Source organism: Orycteropus afer, unplaced genomic scaffold (genome assembly GCF_000298275.1).
Source record: "Orycteropus afer afer isolate SDZICR_OR568_19922 unplaced genomic scaffold, OryAfe1.0 scaffold00045, whole genome shotgun sequence".
Taxonomy (NCBI): Eukaryota; Metazoa; Chordata; class Mammalia; order Tubulidentata; family Orycteropodidae; genus Orycteropus; species Orycteropus afer.
The window spans coordinates 498,633-518,143 of record NW_006921632.1 but is presented as its reverse complement, the minus strand read 5'-3'; the positions used below and the strand labels follow the sequence as shown (position 1 = coordinate 518,143).

At 40.4% G+C, this 19,511-nt stretch overlaps 1 protein-coding gene across 1 annotated transcript in view; it reads left to right on the top strand.

Annotated features, from left to right (window-relative positions):
- Positions 1-19,511, top strand: part of DIP2B (disco interacting protein 2 homolog B) — a 303,697-nt gene that overhangs the window by 238,883 nt on the left and 45,303 nt on the right. The window contains exons 17-23 of the mRNA XM_007937807.2: positions 737-851; positions 1,906-2,045; positions 2,666-2,802; positions 5,633-5,713; positions 6,562-6,689; positions 8,441-8,555; positions 13,024-13,225. Of these exons, the coding sequence (XP_007935998.1) occupies positions 737-851; positions 1,906-2,045; positions 2,666-2,802; positions 5,633-5,713; positions 6,562-6,689; positions 8,441-8,555; positions 13,024-13,225 (918 nt within the window). The remainder of the gene's footprint in view (positions 1-736; positions 852-1,905; positions 2,046-2,665; positions 2,803-5,632; positions 5,714-6,561; positions 6,690-8,440; positions 8,556-13,023; positions 13,226-19,511) is intronic.

The window sequence follows — 19,511 nt, the reverse complement described above, 5'->3', positions numbered from 1 at the left end:
TCCGCTTTTACAATCATTTCTTCTTGCTCACTTATTTATATTGTTTTTCTGTCACATAACCGTGGGTGTCCTTAGATAAAGGGAGCCGTATAAAAGTGACTTGATGTAATCAAGTGTCTGGACTTTGTGTAAGTTCCCCTAGCAGCAACTCAAAGGTGTACGTAAAAGCTTTTAGAGATCTTACTGTGTTGTCTGCTTTTCCCTACAAGCACACATATCCTGAGCCTCCACACAGGAGTATCAGTTAAAGTGACAGGTACTGTGCTGGTTTGTCACAAGTAGATTTTTATCAGTAGTCACATTGATCACTCTGGTTTAGAATACAGGTACGCAATTGGCCTTAATAATTAAAAAAAGTCATAGAGTACCACCTAGAAGAATGTGGAACTAAGCCAGTGTTGTGTGGCACTGGCTGTAACTGTTACTTCTGGAAGAGTTGCTAAATTATAAACTCCGTGTTGCCTGTAGTATTATCTCTGATATGATTTGCTGGTTGGTAGGAGCTCCAAGTTGTAGCTTTAGTATTAGTACTTTTTATGGGCGAGATGAGCATTAATTTGTCCTTGAAAATCATGAGACCATCTCACAGGCACAGTAAAATGTTTGTATGGAGTTAATGGTGTACAGTGAGAGAGCTCATGAGAAACAAATGTGCTGGCTCTCCACTGTTTACCAGCTTCCTACAGTAATGAAATCACAGTGTCCGCTTTAACACTGATCTGTTCCAACTCCTTAGGGTCTGTGTCATCCTGTGATGCCTTCCTGAGTCTATTCCAAAGCCATGGGCTGAAACCTGAGGCCATCTGTCCATGTGCTACATCAGCTGAAGCCATGACTGTAGCAATCCGCAGGTATCGCTCAGGATGTCAGATGCTGTTGATGGATGTTCCAACTGATGAAATGCAAATATTGGCTGTGCGATAACCAGGGTGTTAACTAATTTTCTGCCTCATAAGCTTAAAAGTGAAAATTACTTTGTAAAATAGTTCAAAGCATCTTATTTATTTTTCCCTCTGTAGCCCTAAATGGTAACTGGTAAACTGAACATTTGCATTAATTATTCTTTTCTTGTGTTTCTGAATTAGTTCTTTTTCTGTATTGTTTTGTTCTTCAGAATTCTTAGCTAGTATCTTAGACTAGAAATAGGCTGTTCTCGATTATAACTTAAGTAAGGAAAGTACATTTATAGTACCCCCAAGACCAAGATACTCTTTTTAAAAAAAAAAAACCATAAAATACTGCCTTTACTAGGTTTTTTTTTTTTTTTTTTTTCTTAAAAACATACACAACAAAACATACTCCTGTACCTCAGTTTTTACATGTGCTATTCAATGGCATTGTGTCACTGTTCTCACTGTCCCTGACCTTGTTGTTTCACTACCATTAACTCAGACTTTCTTTTTAAAGTTTTCATCTGTGCTTAAGAGTTATGTTGTCAGTTTAACCTCATTGGTAATTCTTCAAAAGACTTCAGTGCTCAAGGCAAACAGTCTTTATTAATTGAGCTAAACTCTTAATTTAAAAATTGCTTCATGGGAAAGTTTGGGTTCAAGGTTTAAAAATTATCTACAGGCAGTCGATTTAGAGGTTCACCTGGTCTCAATGGATTCTGTAAGTCTGGTTTCCATGGGAATTCAAAGTTCTGGTCCACGTTTCTCCTTTTGTTCGGGATCCATCTGTTGGGACAACACCAAAATATTCTTAACAATGATTTAAATTTACTTTCTCCTTCTGACTGAAAGTTGACCATGCTTTGCATGTGTTAATTTGATTAATATATTTTCTGTAGAGAAAATGGGCACCTTTTTGGTGTCGTAGCCAGGGGAAATTTATCTTCCTACATATGCATACTCTTCTCTGATATCATTTAATTTGCCAAACTTGATGGGTTTATTTTCTTTCCAGGCCTGGAGTTCCAGGGGCCCCTTTGCCAGGAAGAGCCATTCTCTCAATGAATGGTTTGAGCTATGGGGTAATTCGGGTCAATACTGAAGATAAAAATTCAGCCCTGACAGTCCAGGATGTGGGACACATAATGCCTGGTGGTGAGTTCTGAGGAGCTGCTTTTGGTTTTTCACAAAGATTTATCATCAGAGGTAGTAGAGCCTGAGAAAATAGGAAGATCCAAACCCAGGAACTTACATTTAATCTGAGTCACGTCTGATAAGTCAATGGTACGCTTACCTTACCTTCCAGTAGTGGTGTATGATTTATTGATTAGGAATACTTCAAACATGGGAGGCTCAGGACTGAGTGATACTAAAGTTACCTGGCTTCCACTGTCATTGCCAAGCCACTCGGACTGGCAGAAAGTGAGAGCACACTGCTTCTGCGAGTGTTTGAGCTTGAGCCCCCTAGGCGCAAAGCCAGATTAACTTGTTTCAGTGGACTGCAGTTATTTTTAATATGTCATTGTCTTTAAAGCTTTAGTCAGCACCTATTTCATATTTGCCGAATTGTAAAAATTTTTATCATTAGGGATGAAAGACTGAGGTTTCAAATATACTTCCCTAATTTTAGGTCTGTTTTTAATATTCCTGTTCAGTATTCTCATTTAATGCCACTCCATAAATGTGTAACTTTCCTGGGTTCACAAGGGGGAAGTTATTATTTTGCAAAGGTTTTCCAGAATCTCTGTCCCATAGCTGTATTTTCTGGGCATTAGGGATGATGTGCATCGTGAGACCAGATGGCCCTCCTCAGCTCTGCAAAACAGATGAGATTGGAGAGATCTGTGTTAGCTCCAGGACAGGAGGCATGATGTACTTTGGACTTGCTGGTGTAACGAAAAATACATTTGAGGTACATGAATACTGCATTTTCACAGGGAAAACGTTTGGTGGGGTAGGATGACACCAGCGCAGACCAGCTGGCTGATGGGAATAGCACAGCCTGGTAGTTGACAGCACACACTCAGTTAGACTGCCTGAGTTTGAATCCTGACTCTGTCACTCACTTGCTGACTTTGGGTCAGCTGCTTAACCTGGGCCCCAGTTTCCTTATGTGTAAAATGGGAATAACAGTGCCTACACCATATGATTGTTGTGAGGACTAGATGAATTATTATTTATGCTTAGAATAGTGCCCGGCACACAAGAAATGCTAGCTCTGGTGGTGCAGTGGTTAAATGTTTTACTGCTAACCAAAAGGTTGGCAGTTTAAACCCACTCAGTAACTGCAGGAGAAAAGACTTAGTGATCTGCTTTCATAAAGATTTCAGCCAGGAAACCCTGTGGGGCAGTTCTGCTCTGTCACATGGTATCATTATGAATCAGAACTAGCTCAGCGACGCCCAACAAGTATCTGTTAAATGAAAGATTAGTAAGAGGCTTCATCTGGTGGCATTTACTCTGGTAAATTTGTCATGGTTTGAACTTTATAACCTCAAACACTTAATTTTGAGAATACACTGAAAATGGATCCATTTCTCAAGAATAGACTCAAGGTAACTAAGTTTATAAAGACTGATAGAAACCAGGATGGCAGCTAGTCCTGGTGGTTTAGTGCCGTCAAGTCGGCTCAGACTCATAGCGACCCTATGTATGTACAACAGAGTGAAACACTGCCCAGTCCTGCACCAGCCTTACAATCCTTTCTATACCTGAACCCATCATTGCAGCCACTGTGTCAGTCCATCTCACTGGGGGTTTTCCTCTTTTTCACTGACCCTCCCCTTTACCAAGCATGATACCCTTGTCCAGGGAATAGTCCCTTCTGACAACATGACCAAAGTAGGTGAGACAAAGTCTGGGCATTCTTGCTTCTAAGGAGCATTCCAGCTGCACTTCTTCCAGGACAGATTTGTTCGTCCATGGTTACTAACCAAAAAATGAGGAACTGCCATGTCACAGGGTCAGATTGTTCACGTTATTCATTCTTTCATTCAGACAAATATTTATCGAGCACCTTCTAAACTCCTGACACTATTCTGGATGCTTGGAATACATTGGGAAACAAAGCTTCTCAGAGAGCTTATGTTCTAGTGACACCAGCACATTGTAGCTAGACTAGCACATTCTTTTCATGCAGACAGTTCTGCATGAGAAGCCAAATTGTAAAGAGAAGATTGCCTAGTGAGCCTGGAAATCAGAACAGGGTAATTAATTGTCTGTATTTCATAATTGGAATTAACCTGCCTCGGGGTACCTTTCAGCAGCCAGAGAGTTTCAATATGGCCATGTCACCTGCACCACTGGACAGGGCTTATATATTAACCCTGCCAATTTTTGGTTCTTTGAGCTGCTGTTTTTCTATAATCTAGTGATTCTCTGTATGGCAGGGCACAGTCACCTGCCATCCCATTTGTTACAGAGTAGGATTGCTCCATAGGGTTTTCTTGTCTGTAATCTTTATGGAAACAGTTGGCCGGGCATTGTGGGCTCTACTTTTACAGCTGAACAAACTGAGGCTCTGAGAAGTCCAGGACCTTGCCCAAGTTCCACATTACTGATAAGTGGCAGAGCCAGAAATTGAACTCTGGCTCCAAGGGCTGTGCTGTGCGCCCCTGTTTTGGTTACCTAGTGCCATTCTGGGGAGCTCTGGTAGCATAGTGGCTAAGACACTTGCCTGCTAACCAGACGGCTGGCGGTTCAAACCCACCAGCCACTCCTTGGAAGGAAGGTTGGGCAATCCTACTTCCGTAGTGATACTGCCTCGGAAACCCAAGGAGGGGTCGCTATGAGTCGGGTTTGACTCGACGGCACATAACAACAACAACAACAGTGCCATTCTGACAGGAGTATACCACAAATGGGATGGCTTGAACAAACAGAAGTTTATTCTCTTACAGTTTTAGAGACTAGAACTCCAAGTTCAAAGTGTCAGGCTCTAGGGTCTGGGTGAAAGCCCCTCAACCTTGGGCTTCAGCTCTACCTCTGGTTCCTGGCCTGCTGAAGCTGGAGGCTTTCTTCACTTAGGCAGCTGGTGGCTGCTGAGGCTGACAAACCCGAGGTCAACAAGTGAAAAGGCATAGTCCTGATATTACCAAACCACACAGCAGGCCATTAATTCAAGTCCATTGAAAGTCCCAAGACCATCAGAGCATGGCAGTTTGTTGAATGAAGACTTGGCTACATGCAGGGTCCAAGCATGCCAGAAAGCTGCAGACCTTCCTCAAAGTTGCTCCTTATATACTAGAAGCAGACCACATCCCTAAAGTAGCTACTCTGGTGCTCCAGTAGATTCCACCATGGAGTGAATTACCAATCTCACCATGTGGAATAACTACATCCAGCTGCCCAGCCATTCAACCAGGCCCAGCCAAGTTGACACACAAACTTAACTACCACAGTTCACCACGTGATGTACATGACAGAGCTGTTATTTAAAACAAGCCAGATAAGGTCTTTCTTGGAAGAGTATCCAAGATGTATCTGAAAAAGCATATATAGTGCAATGCCTTTTTAAAAACAAATTCTTGATATGTTAATGGGTTAAAAATAAAAGCTTAGGGAGATAAGCAACAAACTATACGTTTGCTATCTCTTAAAAGGGTTAGATTACTGGATTCTCTATTCATCATTCTCATTTCTCAACATGCATATATTACTGTTTTTGTTGTTTAAAGACTTAAAAAATCAAATACATCTAAAGAAAAAGCAACGATTCTCACTTTCTTCCTTTTTTCTTTAAGGTAGTTCCGTTGAATTCTTCAGGCTCTCCTATTGGGGATGTGCCATTCATCCGGTCAGGATTGCTGGGGTTTGTTGGGCCAGTAAGTGATGCTTTCATACTCATTTTGGTGAAAGGGATCTAAATATTTGGACTTGAATTCATAGAACAGAATAAATTCTGATTAGTCCAAGAGTGTCACAGGACTGCTTCATCTATATTTAAAGCAGTTTCCTGAAAGAATGTCATGAAATGAGCCGATATTTATTGTTTTTGTTACTGAAGTTCATTTTACCTCTTCAAACTAATCACCCTTATAAACCCAAAGCAGTCTGTCCTGTATTAAAACTGTTCCAGTCTCTTCCTATAGGAGCTCTGGTGGCACAATGGTTAAAAGCCAGAAGGTCAGCAGTTCTAACCCACCAGTCACTCCATGGGAGAAAAATGAGGCAGTCTGCTTCTGAAAAGATTTGCAGCCTTGGAAACCCTGTAGACAGTTCTACTCTGTCCTTTAGGGTCTCTTTGAGTCGGAATCGACTTAGTGGCAGTGGGTTTTTGGGTAATCTCTTCCTAATTCTAGTATTAAATTAATTAACATTTTTCTCTGCCATATCCACCCCTTGAATAGGTACAGAAAATGAATTAGTACATAGTATCAGTTGGAAAAATAAGCCATGCTTGTGTGGAAGCCCTAGTTGCTTACAAAATTCCTCCCTAAGAATAAATATGAACAAATTCCTTTCTTATGTCTTCTAAGACCCTCATTGATTGAAAGATGTCTCCTGACATCAGAGATGTTGAGTTTTGAAACACTGTCTTAAAATCCATAAAATGTGGTATTTTTTTTTTTTTTTCTTATGTTTTTGATGAGATTTATTTCAAGCAGGAAGTAAAATGTCTGTTTTATTATTTAAATCGTGGAAATTAAGATAAATCATCGTTACCTTTCAGGGTAGTTTGGTATTTGTGGTTGGAAAAATGGATGGATTACTGATGGTTAGTGGTCGAAGGCATAATGCTGATGACATTGTTGCTACTGGATTGGCTGTTGAGTCAATAAAGACAGTTTATAGAGGAAGGTGAGTGTAAAGTCATAATGTTAGCATTTCTTGTTAATTCTAAATCTATCTTTGCTTGGTGATTTGAGTTGTGTTCTGCAGATTCTCTTTCTAAGTGATGAGGTCATTTTTGATTAAGCATATCAGAGGCCTGGTTTTGAATATAAATCTTAAGATACCTGGTTTTTTGTGTGTAATTGAGAGGAATAATACACTAATTTACAACTATATTCTGTACTTCAGCTTTTGATTATTACTCCTTGTTGAATTCTTAGAACTGAAGGGAATTCTAAAACATTGAATTTCCTGTGTGCCTTCAATACAGAGCTAGTGTCATTCAGACTAATTGAAATAGATGCCACTCTGTAAGGAGTTTATACCTAGGAATTATTTCTGTAACACTCATCTAAGCAAATCATTACCCCATTTTAACATGGGTATTGACATAGCACATAGTGCTAATTTCAATTCCATTGAAATCAATTAGGTATTCTTTTTTCTTAAGATAAGAAGAGATACCTGCTACGTATTTGAGTAGTTGAAATCCTATTCAATAGGTGACAGTGATAGATAAATGTCCTCAAGGCAACCTTGGTGTCCCTTTAGTTGTTTAAGAACTAAGAAATATTAGTGAAACCAAAGAAAAACAAGTTCCTGAAATGCAGCAGTTTTTGGTCTGGATTCCTGTGAGATATGAACTCCACAGGGCTCTAACCATGTCTGTCTTTGGTCATAGTTCTGTCCAGTTTCTGGCACTGGTTGGTGTTCAGTAATATGTATGGAGGGAAGGAGCCAGGCATGCTGGCATATTCAACTTCCCAGTGGCTTCCTATGCTTTTATACATTCATTCAACAAATATTCATGGCATCCCAACTATGTGCCACTGTTCTAGATACTCAGGACGCAGCAGTGAACAAAATAGGCCAGGTCTCTGCCCTTGTGAAGCTCACTTTCTCATTGGGGGAAACAGTCAGTAACTAAATAAACAGGGAAGTAGAAAACAAAGGAGATGGTGTCTTATATAGAAAAAAAAAAATGCAGAGAATGGAGATGTTGCTTGCTATTTTATATAAGGTGGTCTGGGAATGCCTCATAGTAAGGGGACATTTGAGCGGAGACCTCACTCAGAACAAAATCCATACTCTTTCCCTTGGCCTCCCAGGTGATCTGCCCTTGCCTGTGTCTGACCTCTCCTTACCACTCTCTGCTTCACCACTGCTCCAGGCACACTGGCCTTCTTGCTGTTCCTCAAACCTGCCAAGCTCGTTCCTACCTCAGAACCTTTTCGCTTTCTGTTCCTTCTGCGCGGAAAACTCTTCCTCCAGATCTTCGCATGGCTCGCTTCCTCACCTCATTCAGGTCTCTGCTCCAGTGTCAGCTCCTTAGGGAGGCCTCCCTGGCCACCCTGCCTTGAATGCCGCCCTGCACACCACTCCACCCCTTGCCCTGCCTTAGTTTTCTTCTTAGCACATATGACAACATTGAAATCATTATCTATTTATTTGTTCTGTCTCTCTAACATGTAAGCGCCACAAAGACAAGTACTTTGTCTGATTTACCACTTTGTCCCCAATATTCACGACAGTGGTGTTTAATACATGTTTTATGAATGAACGAGTCCTCATTTTGATAGTAATGATTGTGGCATTTCCTAAACTATTCATTTCTGGATAGTGTGGTGGGGTCATTCCCTCTCTTTAATTCCAACTAAGTACAGAAAATAGGACTGGTTGTGAAGGGTGTCCTGATGTGTTTGATCTGTCTCTCTTAGAATTGCTGTGTTTTCTGTGTCTGTATTTTATGATGAGCGCATTGTGGTGGTTGCGGAACAGAGACCTGATGCTTCTGAGGAAGATAGTTTCCAGTGGATGAGCCGTGTGCTGCAGGTGAGCCACAGTGTGGAGTCTCTGTCAGGGTGGGCTGGCTCTGCTGCCAGAGGTGGTAGCTCAGATACCCTATTGACAAAATCAGGTAACTAACTCCATTTTTGCTTGTGGACCACCTAGTATATTTCTGCTCAAGTTGCCAAGAACAATTGAATTGACTTGCCTCAACAAATACATTCACCTTTTTGTGCCTTTATTTGTTTACTAAGGAGGCACAGTGGTTAAACTGCTTGGCTGCTAACCAGAAGGTTGGCAGTTCAAACCTATCAGCTGCTCCATGGGAGAAAGATGTGGCAGTTTACTTCTGTAAAGATTTACAGCCTTGGAAACCCTATGGGTCAGTTCTACTCTGTCCTAAAGGATTGCAATGATTTGAAATAGACTTGATAGCAATGGGTTTGGTTTTGGGGTTTTTTTGTGTGTTTACTACCCTTAAAAGTTGTAACTGCCCATATGTAGAACATATTTTTGGCAGTAATCAACAGTTATAATCTTAACCACATGCCATAAGTAGTGTCCAGAGAGTAAAGGATCCAAGAAGGTATAAGATGTTTTTGTTCTGACTCTGAAGGAGCTTTTATAATGTAATTGGAGGAAATATAGAAGAGATCAACCATAAGGGAAGGAGAAAAATGTGGGTTCCGTATAAGGGGTACATTTCCAGGGGGGAGGCAGGCTAGAATGATGAAAAGAGCCTAGTCCTCATGTAGAATCATGGAGAGCTGACTTTGAATCTCGAGTCCATCTCTTAGCAGATGTGTGCCCTTCAGCAAGTTCCTTAAACATCCTTGAGTTTATTTCCTAACCTGTGAAGCACAGATGGCAGTCCTTGGTGGAGCACAATTTGATAAGCCCTTGACTTCTAACTGAAAGAGGCACATCAGAAGAAAAGGCCTAGAAAGCTTCTTCCGAAAGGTCACAGCTTGAAAACCCTGTACAGCACGGTTGTCTGCACTCGTGGCTTTGTCATGGGTCAGGATCAACTTGACAGCAACCAGATTTTTTTCTTTTTGAAGTGGAGATAAAGTTTTCTTATCCTACAGAGTTATTTGAGGAATTCTTTGTTTTATTTATTTATTATTTTATTATTTATGTTATTTATTATTGTTATTTTATATAAGGTGGTCTGGAAATGCCTCATAGTAAGGAGACATTTGAGCAGAGACCTCACTCAGAACAAAATCCATACTCTTGCCCTTGGAAAGATTGTGTTGTTGATGAGATGATTATTTGAAGTATATAATGTGTGCACTTGGAAAATTATGATGGTGATTGCTATTAACATCAAAAATAATAATCATAAGTATGATTTCCAATAAGATTAGAGAGGCCCACTCTGTTTTAAATAGGATCCCCTTTCCTTCTGTGTATTCTTTATTTTTCCACTTAGCACTTCTCAGCATATGTGTTTATTAATTGTTCTCTACATTTGCTTTAACATAAGCCCCATGAGGGCCAAGACTGTCTCTTTTGTCTGCTGCTCAATCCCCAGAGCCTGGTAACTCTCTGTTAGCACATAGCCAGAGTAGGCTTAGTAAATATTTGTTGGAAAGGTGGCTGGTCCAAAGCAAGTATGAGCTGTCTATGCAATAGCAACTTCTCTGTTACTGGAAGTGTTCCAGTGTCTGTAACTTTTCATCTCTGGGCACTTGGATTTATGATCTGCCGGTCAGTAGCAATGCTGTTGAAACAATGATATGAAATGAGTGACAGGGTTGTTGCTGTTGTTGTTGGATGCTGTTGAGTCAGTTCCAACTCAGTGACCCTTTGTACAACAGAACGGAACACTAGCCGCTCCTGCACCGTCCTCACAATCCTTGCTGTGCTTGAGCCTGTGGTTGCAGCCCTGTGTCAGTGCATCTCACTGAGGGTCTCCCCCTTTTCTCTGACCCTCCACTTCACCAAGCATGAGATCCTTCTCCAGGGCCTGGCCCCTCTGACCACATACCAAAACAGTGAGACAAAGTCCAGCCATTCTCACTTCTGAGGAGCATTCCGGCTGTACTTCTTCCAGGATAGATTTGTTCATTCGTCTCACAGTCCATGGTGTTTTCAGTTTTCCTCACCAACAGCACAATTCAAAGGCATCAAACTCTTTTTCATTGTCCAGCTTTCACACGCCTATGAAGCGATTGGAAATACCATGGCCTGGGTTAGGCACACCTTAGTCTTCAAGGTGACATCTTTGCTTTTCCACACTTGAAAGAGGTTTTTTTGTGATAGGGTTAGATGACTTTTAATATTTCTTCCTACCCTAATATAAATTAGCAGCTAGTATAGTGTAGCCTGGGAGCTCTGGTAGCATAGTGGCTAAGGGACTTGACTGCTAACCAGAAGGCTGGCGGTTCAAACCTACCAGCCACTCCTCGGAAGGAAGATGGGGCAATCTACTTCCGTAGTGATACTGCCTCGGAAACTCAGTCGCTATGAGTCAGGTCCGACTTGACGGCACATAACAACAACAACATACTGTAGCCTATTTGTAGTAGAAAAAAAGACCATGAAAAGGTAGGACTGGGATGATCTCTAAAAGATGGCTGAGATTTGGACTAATAAAGAGAATATTTATCATACTGTTCGTATTTTCAAACAAAAAACCTTTTTATTTCATTCAGAATGAACAATAGAACATAATGGCAGGATCTGGTGGTGAAGTACACATTTTTATCCTCTTGTGGGAAATTGAGTATACTTGAAATTCCCCAAAATAACTTGTTACTTTTCCCTGGGAAACAGCTATAGGAATTAAGTGCAGTGCAAACCTTCCAATCCTAATTCTTGTCATTTTGGGTCTAATGTGAGCATCAAGTAAGAGTACATTACTTTCCCAGTTTCCATAATGTCTCAGCTTGGGGCATCTGGATCCACAGTAGAGGAATAGAGTACACCATGTGTTGTGGTAGGTTAGAGCCCAGAAGTGGTTTAATTCCAGGTCTGCGTGTAATGTAAACAAAGTACCTAACTCAGCACCTTCTCAGGCCTCTGAGAGAGGACAGGCCAGATGTGCTTTCAGTGGGGGATCCATGGTATGTGTAACGCGATTGCTAAGTTTCTGTATTATTCTAAAATACCAGAAGCTTAGAAACTGCCAGGCTTTTCACTTCCCACTCATTTCTCTGGGTTAGTAAGATAGTTCAAGGAATATGATTTCTTTGTCTTTTTACCTTGTTTTAATAAAACACCTTGTCTTACTGCTGTTAGTACATTCTCCTAAGAGTGTATCTCCTTTTCAGTAAGACTTATGGGTTATACAACAGAACCCTCTTAATTGATATGTTTGGAACTGCTATTAATAGTTGATCAGTTTATTTAAAATAGGGTTGAAGCAGAGAATCATAAAAATGAAAAATTCCTCAAATACTAAATTTTGACATGAAAATATATATTCATTGATGGTAGAGTAAGGCGTTTTCTGTGAGTATTGAGTACATAAGTTTTAGTTTCAAGTCAACTTGCTTCCATAAACATCAGTTCTGGTTTCATTTCCATTAAATTGGGACTAGAACCATAGGTATTTGAAAAGTAATTTATTCAAGTCACCTTTTATAGTCCATTTGTCCGTACTGATTAACAGTCGTTTGTTTTTAAGAAACTCACCTTTAATGAGTCTCCTAAGCGTAACTCTTCCTTTCTTTCGCACTCATATTTTATCAGCTGATAAAACTCACTGCCATCAAGTTGATTTCAACTCGTAATGACCCCCATTGGGCTTCCAAGGCTGTAAATCTTTACAGAAGTAGCTTGCCCCATCTTCCTTCAGTGGAGCAGTGGTGGATTTGAACCACTGATCTGGTTAGCAGCCGAATGCCATATGCACTGCACCACCAGAGCTCCTTATCAGCTGATACAATATGTAATTAAGTTATGTAAACACAATAACAAGAACAACTGGCATAGACAGGTGTAGGAACAAACACAGTTGACTCTGAGTAAGAATATGGTCACGTGGCTGGAGTGGAGGAGCACTCAGGGTAGCTTGTGACCTCCGGTGTTGAGTGTGAGTGGGACTCATCCTGATATTTTGCAGAGGAGGGATGCATGGGAACATCACTTGAGTGGAGCCCATTTAGAGACTTTCTATTGTATTAGTAACAAAAATACTTTGCCTACTATTTAATTGAGCTGTTTTGGACAGCTAAAAGATTAAAAGGACCAAAATACATTTTTAGACTTTTAGCATTATCACTTGGAGAATATCTTGAGACTTGCAAATCAGCATCTCTCTCTTTCCATTTTGACTGTATTTTACTGCTCTTCCATTAATCTCTGCCATAACTGAAAGATTGTGTGGGATCTTTTCTTTTCATATTTTGCAGCCACTATCACTGTCCATTTCCAAATTATCTCACCATGTATGGGATCTTAATAGTCTACCAGCTTCTACACCTAGAATAAATACAGAAAGAAAAATCCTAGAATAATATGAATATCAAAGTGGTAAAATTAACCTCACTGAATATTTTTCTAGGCAATTGACAGCATTCATCAAGTGGGAGTTTATTGTCTTGCTCTGGTGCCTGCCAATACACTGCCCAAAACTCCACTTGGAGGAATCCATATCTCTCAGACGAAACAGCTCTTTCTGGAGGGATCTCTGCATCCTTGCAATATCCTCATGTGCCCACATACATGTGTGACAAATCTGCCCAAACCCCGGCAAAAGCAACCAGGTAAGACACTGGCTTCTCGCACATAGCATCAGAATTGTTACCGCATGTATCTCAGTTCTCTCAGTTTGAGTGTTTCTCTGGAGTTTGACTTCACAAACATTAGCAACACAGAAATAGCATCAGTTGACCAAAAGTAGGAAGGACTGAAAATAGGCTTTTTTGGGGGGAGTTTATTACTGTCTGCTTCTTTTGAGTATATCTCAACAGTATGCCTTCCTTTCCCCCTGGATATAAGGTATGGGGTCAAGATTATCAGAATATCACTTGTGGAACTAAAACAAAACAAGTCCTGTAAGGGAAGTTTCTGGTAACACTGTAAGAAGTTACTATTTAGTGAGTGCTTACTAAAGGCCAAATACTAGCTAAGGACTTCACATATGTGATCCTAAAGCTTTACCTCCAGCAGCAGAATATAAAATTCAGAAAAGTTACATATTGTGTCCAAAGAAATAATGGGGGCAAAGCTGAGATTCACACTCTAAAATGCGCACTCTGAATCACTGCACTATATTTTCTTGCTATTGGGAATCTCTTCCCTAGAGTCATCCCTCATTCCCTTTTAGCTTTACAGTCTAATTTGAAACTGTAATATGGGGAGCAAGACACTTAATTCAGAAACATCCTGGGACGTAAGCACAGGATAAAGCACGTGCTTCGCGTTTGCCGTGTTCCTGTAAGTTCAGAGTGCAGCTAAGAGTGTGTGGATTGCCATATGGAAAGGAGAGAAAAACAGTCAACTTCATCTGTTTTGCCTAATTTCTCAGCAGGCCTAGATTACAGGCTAACTGAGTAGGAGGCTAAGGGCAGGAATAATTAGTTGATTATCAGTCATGTTAAAGTATCTGTTAAATCCAACATGGAATCATTTAAATTTTAATGATGCTTTTCCATTTTTATCACAAAGTTAAGTACCATGAGAGGCTCCTAGTTTTGAATATTCCTGAAAAAACATGAAAGCCAAAATCTGCACACTCCCCTCACCTGATCCCCCCTATATCTCCACCTCCAAACAGCTGGAGAAAGGAGATGAAAATGGAAAAGGCTGGAAGGGGAAGAGGGAATGTGGCATTTCAGTATATTTCTGTAAGACAGCTTTTGTTGAAAGGTAAACAATGTACAATAATAATAAAAGAGAAGAAAACCTCTAAGTCTAGGATCTTTTATCATCACAATATTATTAAATGTTCATATGTCTGCTCTGCAGTCCTTACTGCACTGGTTGGGGTGGCTGAAGATGGTATCACGGTTGTTTATCTAGGTGTTATGGTCAACTCATCAGCTAAACCTATCTGAGTATCACTGTGTTGAGCTTAAGTATATGTGTTAACTAGCAGTTTCTGCTTTAGGAGCTCTGGTAGCATAGTGCCTAAGGCACTTGACTGCTAACCAGAAGGCTGGCGGTTCAAACCCACCAGCCACTCCTCGGAAGGAAGGTAGGGCAATCCTACTTCTGTAGTGATACTGCCTCGGAAACCCAAGGAGGGGTCGCTATGAGTCGGGGCCGACTCGATGGCAGATAACAACAACAACAAGCAGTTTCTGCTAGTGGAAATAAGAGTTTAGGGAGGCTAATCTTCTGAAAAAAAGGAGCTCTGGTGGTGTGGGTAAAGCATTTGGCTGCTAACCAAAAGGTCACTAGTTTGAAACTACTAGCTGCTCTGTGTGGGAAGGATGAGCCAATCTGCTTCTGTAAAGATTCACAGCCCTGGAAAACCTATGGGGTAGTTCTGCCTGCCTTATAGGATCACTGTGAGTCAGAATTGACTCAGTGCTGGTGGATTTGGGTTTGGGTTTGGGTTAATTTTCTAAAGGGGCGGTCAAGACCAGAAAGTCTGCATTACTAATCAAGAAAGGTATTTTAAAAAGGATCTGAAAACACATTATCTGCCTAAGCACATGACATGAGATATAGAACATATAAATTCTTCTCTATCTCAAATCCTGTTAAGCAAAGTCCTATATACGTCATATGGTAAAAATTCTGTTTTAAGTAGCATTTAATCTGGGATTCTCTTAACAGACCTTTCATGTCGTAGTAGATACTTAAAAGAAACAGTACTTTACCAGCCAGATTTCAACCAATGGTATTAAATGATCAAATCTATATAAAAGAGTTATTCCTACACCCCTGTAAGCATAGCATCTGACTGGCTGATGAAGAACATTGCTTGGATTCAGTATATTTGCTTTCTGTTGTGATTGCCTGCTAATTAATGTCTTAGCAGGGTGGATAAGGGAAGGACCAAAGCAGTTTTGAAATTCCAATATAGACAGAGGTGGATGTGACGTGGGAATAGCACCAGATGTTAGGATTTAAGAAGAATACAGAAAGGTGGCAATGGGTAAAGAATAGGTCATTACCAAACCAAGGGGGAAAGGAAGATGGATTAAAGGGTTAGGCAGCCCAGTGACAAAAATCAAATTGAGATGCTTATTAGAGCTGTTGTGTAAAGAATGGGATTATGTTAGCTAGGAGTGGTTTTGGCTACAGTTTTTAAAAAAAAAAAAAAAAAAAAAAACATTAAAGCAGCTTAAACTAAAAGACAAGTTTCTGTTTCTTGGGGAAAAGAAACCCACAGATAGATAGTCCGAGGCTAGGACGGTAGCTTCTCAATCATTGCGGTTCCAGTTTTCCACCTTTCTGCTCTGTCATTGGTTGGTCAGCTGTTGTTATAGAAATGCTATCTAGCAAATAACTCTAAAACTTACTGGCTTAAAAAATAACAAGCATTTCTTTTTTTTCCCCTTGGGGACTGTGGTTCTGCCCCGGCTCTGCTGGGCTTGGCTGGGCTTCAGACTGCGGGTTGGGTTCAGAACTGTTCCATCATGAGACCAGCAGCTACCTGGACCTTATTTATCTGAAAGCAGATGGCAGAAGCAGGCAGTCAACCAAACTACAGAAGCATATTTAAAGCTTCCGTTTGTGTCACTTCTGACACTTCAAGACCATGCCCAAAGTCAGTCAGGCAGAGACGCATACTCCTCCCAAGTAAACACAGCAAGGGCTAGGGGAGAAGAAAAGATTGTGAAAAAAGAAAACACTCTATATCACAGCCCTCCATACCATACTGCCTCAGGATACAAGTAGGTGTTCTGACCTCCAGCCATCATAGCTGCATTCCAGCTATCAGTCAGGAGAAAGGGCAGAGAAAGGAATATTCTTCCCCTTTAAACATATCTTCTACAAATTACACAGATTACTTCTTACATACTGTATTATCCCATACTAAAGTATATACCCATTCCTCAGTTAGCAACTCTCTCATTATCTGACATTTCACATTTATGGCAATAATAAAAAATCTACTATCTTGACTATTTCGAGCATTAATGATGTACATCTAGCAGTAAGGTACACAGTGGTGTGAGGCAAGAGTAACACTGGCTGTGATAGTTAAGGTCATGTGTCACCTTGGCTGGGCCATGGTTCTCAGTGGTTTGGCAGTTCTATAATAATGTAGTCATCCTCTGTTTTGTGATCTGATATGGTGATCCTCCATTCTCACATAATGCCAATTTTCACATGATGATCTGGTCTTTGGGACCTAACTGTGTTGACAAGTGAGGAGTGGGTGTATAGTCTTTTTTCCAGGCATGTACCCAGCTAAAAACTGGGCTACTGCTGCTATTAAGGAAGAGTAAAATAGATATTAGGGTTGATGACTAACAGTCTTTGCCATAGGAATTTTATAGGGGGTTGTAAGAAAATAAGAAGGCATGTTTTCAAGTATAGCGAAGTGCTAGCAGTTAACCTCATGGATGTTACTGCTTTTAGTTATTTTTCATTCTCTGTCACCCATGGATTCTACATACCCAGAAATACTCACAGAAACGCCTCAAGGTGATGCTGCTGTTTTCAATTAACATATGCACTGAAGTATTTTTATTGTTGTAAACTATGCTACAAAATTCAGTGTTCATTTTTTTTATATTTTATTGTGTTTTAGGTGAAAGTTTACACAGCAAATGAGGTTCCCCTGTAACAATTTTTGCATATTGTTCCCTGCTGCTGGTTAGAATGTTTGCAGGGTGTCAGCATTCTCATTGTTTCCATTCTGTTTGTTCTGTTTCCATTGATCCGGCTTGCCTTCCCCTCCTTGCCTTCTCATCTTTGCTTTTGGGAATATATTGACCATTTGGTTTCATGTAGTTGATTGTTTAAGGGATGCATTACTCACAGGGTAATACTGTTTATTTTATAAATCAATGTATTATTTGGCTGAAAGATGACCTACAGAAATAGCTTCTAATTCAAGTTCAAAGATTATCTTAGGGCGATAGTCTTGAGGGTTCCTCTAGTTTCTATCAGTCTGATAAGTCTGACGACCTTTTTTAGGGATTCAAGTTTTGTTCTACATTTCTCATATTCTATCTGGGACCTTCTATTGTGTCCCTGGTCAGAATGGTTGATAGTGCTGGCCAGGCACCGTCTCGTTCTTCTGGTCTCAGGCTAGAAGAGGCCATGGTTTATGTGGGTTCTTAGTCCTGTGGACTAGGACTTTGATTATACCTTCATTGAGCCTTCTTTGAGCCTTTGATTATACCTTCATTCTCTTTTGCTCCATGTAAGTAGAGACCAATTAGTTGTGTCTTAGATGGCCACTTACAAACTTTTTAGACACCAGACGCTACTTAACAATCTAGGATGTAGAACGTTATCTTTGTGAACTATGTTATGCCGTTGACTGAACTGTCCTCTAAGACTATGGTCCCAAGTTTTCTAACCCAATAAACTAATCCCTTGAGTTGTTCGGATATATCTAGGAAATCTTATAAGGAGCTCTGTGGTGTAGTGAGTAAGGCATTTGGGCTGCTAACCAGAAGGTTGGTGGCTCAAACATACCAGCTGCTCTGTGGAAGGAAGATCTACTTCCGTAAAGATTTGCAGCCTTGGAAACCCATTGGTGGTCACTATGAGTTGGAATTGACTACTCACTGGCAGTGGGTTTGGTTTTGGTTTAAAGAAGATTTATATAAATGTGTCTCACACATCTATACATGCACATGCATTTATTTGCATATGTCTTTCTATACATGTGCATGCATCTCTGTCTATCCACATAACTGCACACATATTTTTGGTTGTTTTCACTGTTGTAAAATTATATATATTATAGCATTTACTGAAATTGTCCCTTTTTCTTGCATGTTTCTTAGTGTCTTTATTTACTTAGATCAAGTAGTGCTGACTTTACCTATATTTGGTCTCATCTTTCCCATCACCAAAAGTAACAAGTATCTACTGTCTAAGAAGTGATTCCCCTTCCCTCTCCCTCTTATCTCTGGTAATATTCAAAGAACATTTCTTTCTGTGTGTATACCTGTTCTTGATTTTTTATAATAGGGACCATACAATATTTGTCTTTTTGTGATTGACTTATTTTACTTAGCATAATGGGAGCTCTGGTAGCATAGTGGCTAAGGCACTTGACTGCTAACCAGAAGACTGGCGGTTCAAATCCACTAGCCACTCCTCAGAAGGAAGATGGGGCAATCTACTTCTGTAGTGATACTGCCTCAGAAACCCAGGGAGGGGTCACTATGAGTCAGGTCCGACTCGACGGCACATAACAACGTAGCATAATGTCCTCCATGTTCATTCATGTTAAAAGATGTTTCACAGACTCCTCATTATTCTTTATAAAACCAAAAACCAAACTTGCTGACATCAAGTTGGATCCGACTCATAGCGCCCCCTTCTTGGGTTTACAAGGCGGTATCACTACAGAAGTAGATTGCCCAATCTTCCTTCCAAGGAGTGGCTGGTGGATTTGAACCACCAGCCTTCTGGTTAGCAGTGAAGTTGCATAATATTCCATTGTGTTTGTATACCATGATTTGCTTATCCATTTATCCATTGATGGGCACTTAAGTAGTTTTCCATCTTTTTGCTATCGTGAATAATATATTGTGAACATGGGTGGGTGTATCTGTTCACGTCACTGCTCTTATATCTCTAGGATATGCCTAGAAGTGGGATTGCTGGAACATAAAATATTTTTATTTCTAGCTTTTTTTTTTCTTAGATTTATCTCTTTTTTTTAATTGTGATTTGAGTGAAGATTTACAGAGCAAATTCACTTTCCATACAGCAGTTCTCATATACTTTGTCTCATGACATTGACCACAGTTTACCACAATGCAATAGCTCCCCTCCTATTTCCTCCCCATAGTTACCTCTTCCCTGTGTTCATCCCTCTATGGACTCCTGCCCCCTGAGCTGTCTCCATGTGCATATGCAGCCCTTCTTTCTCCCATGATTGTTCTCTCCAGGAGAGTATCTACT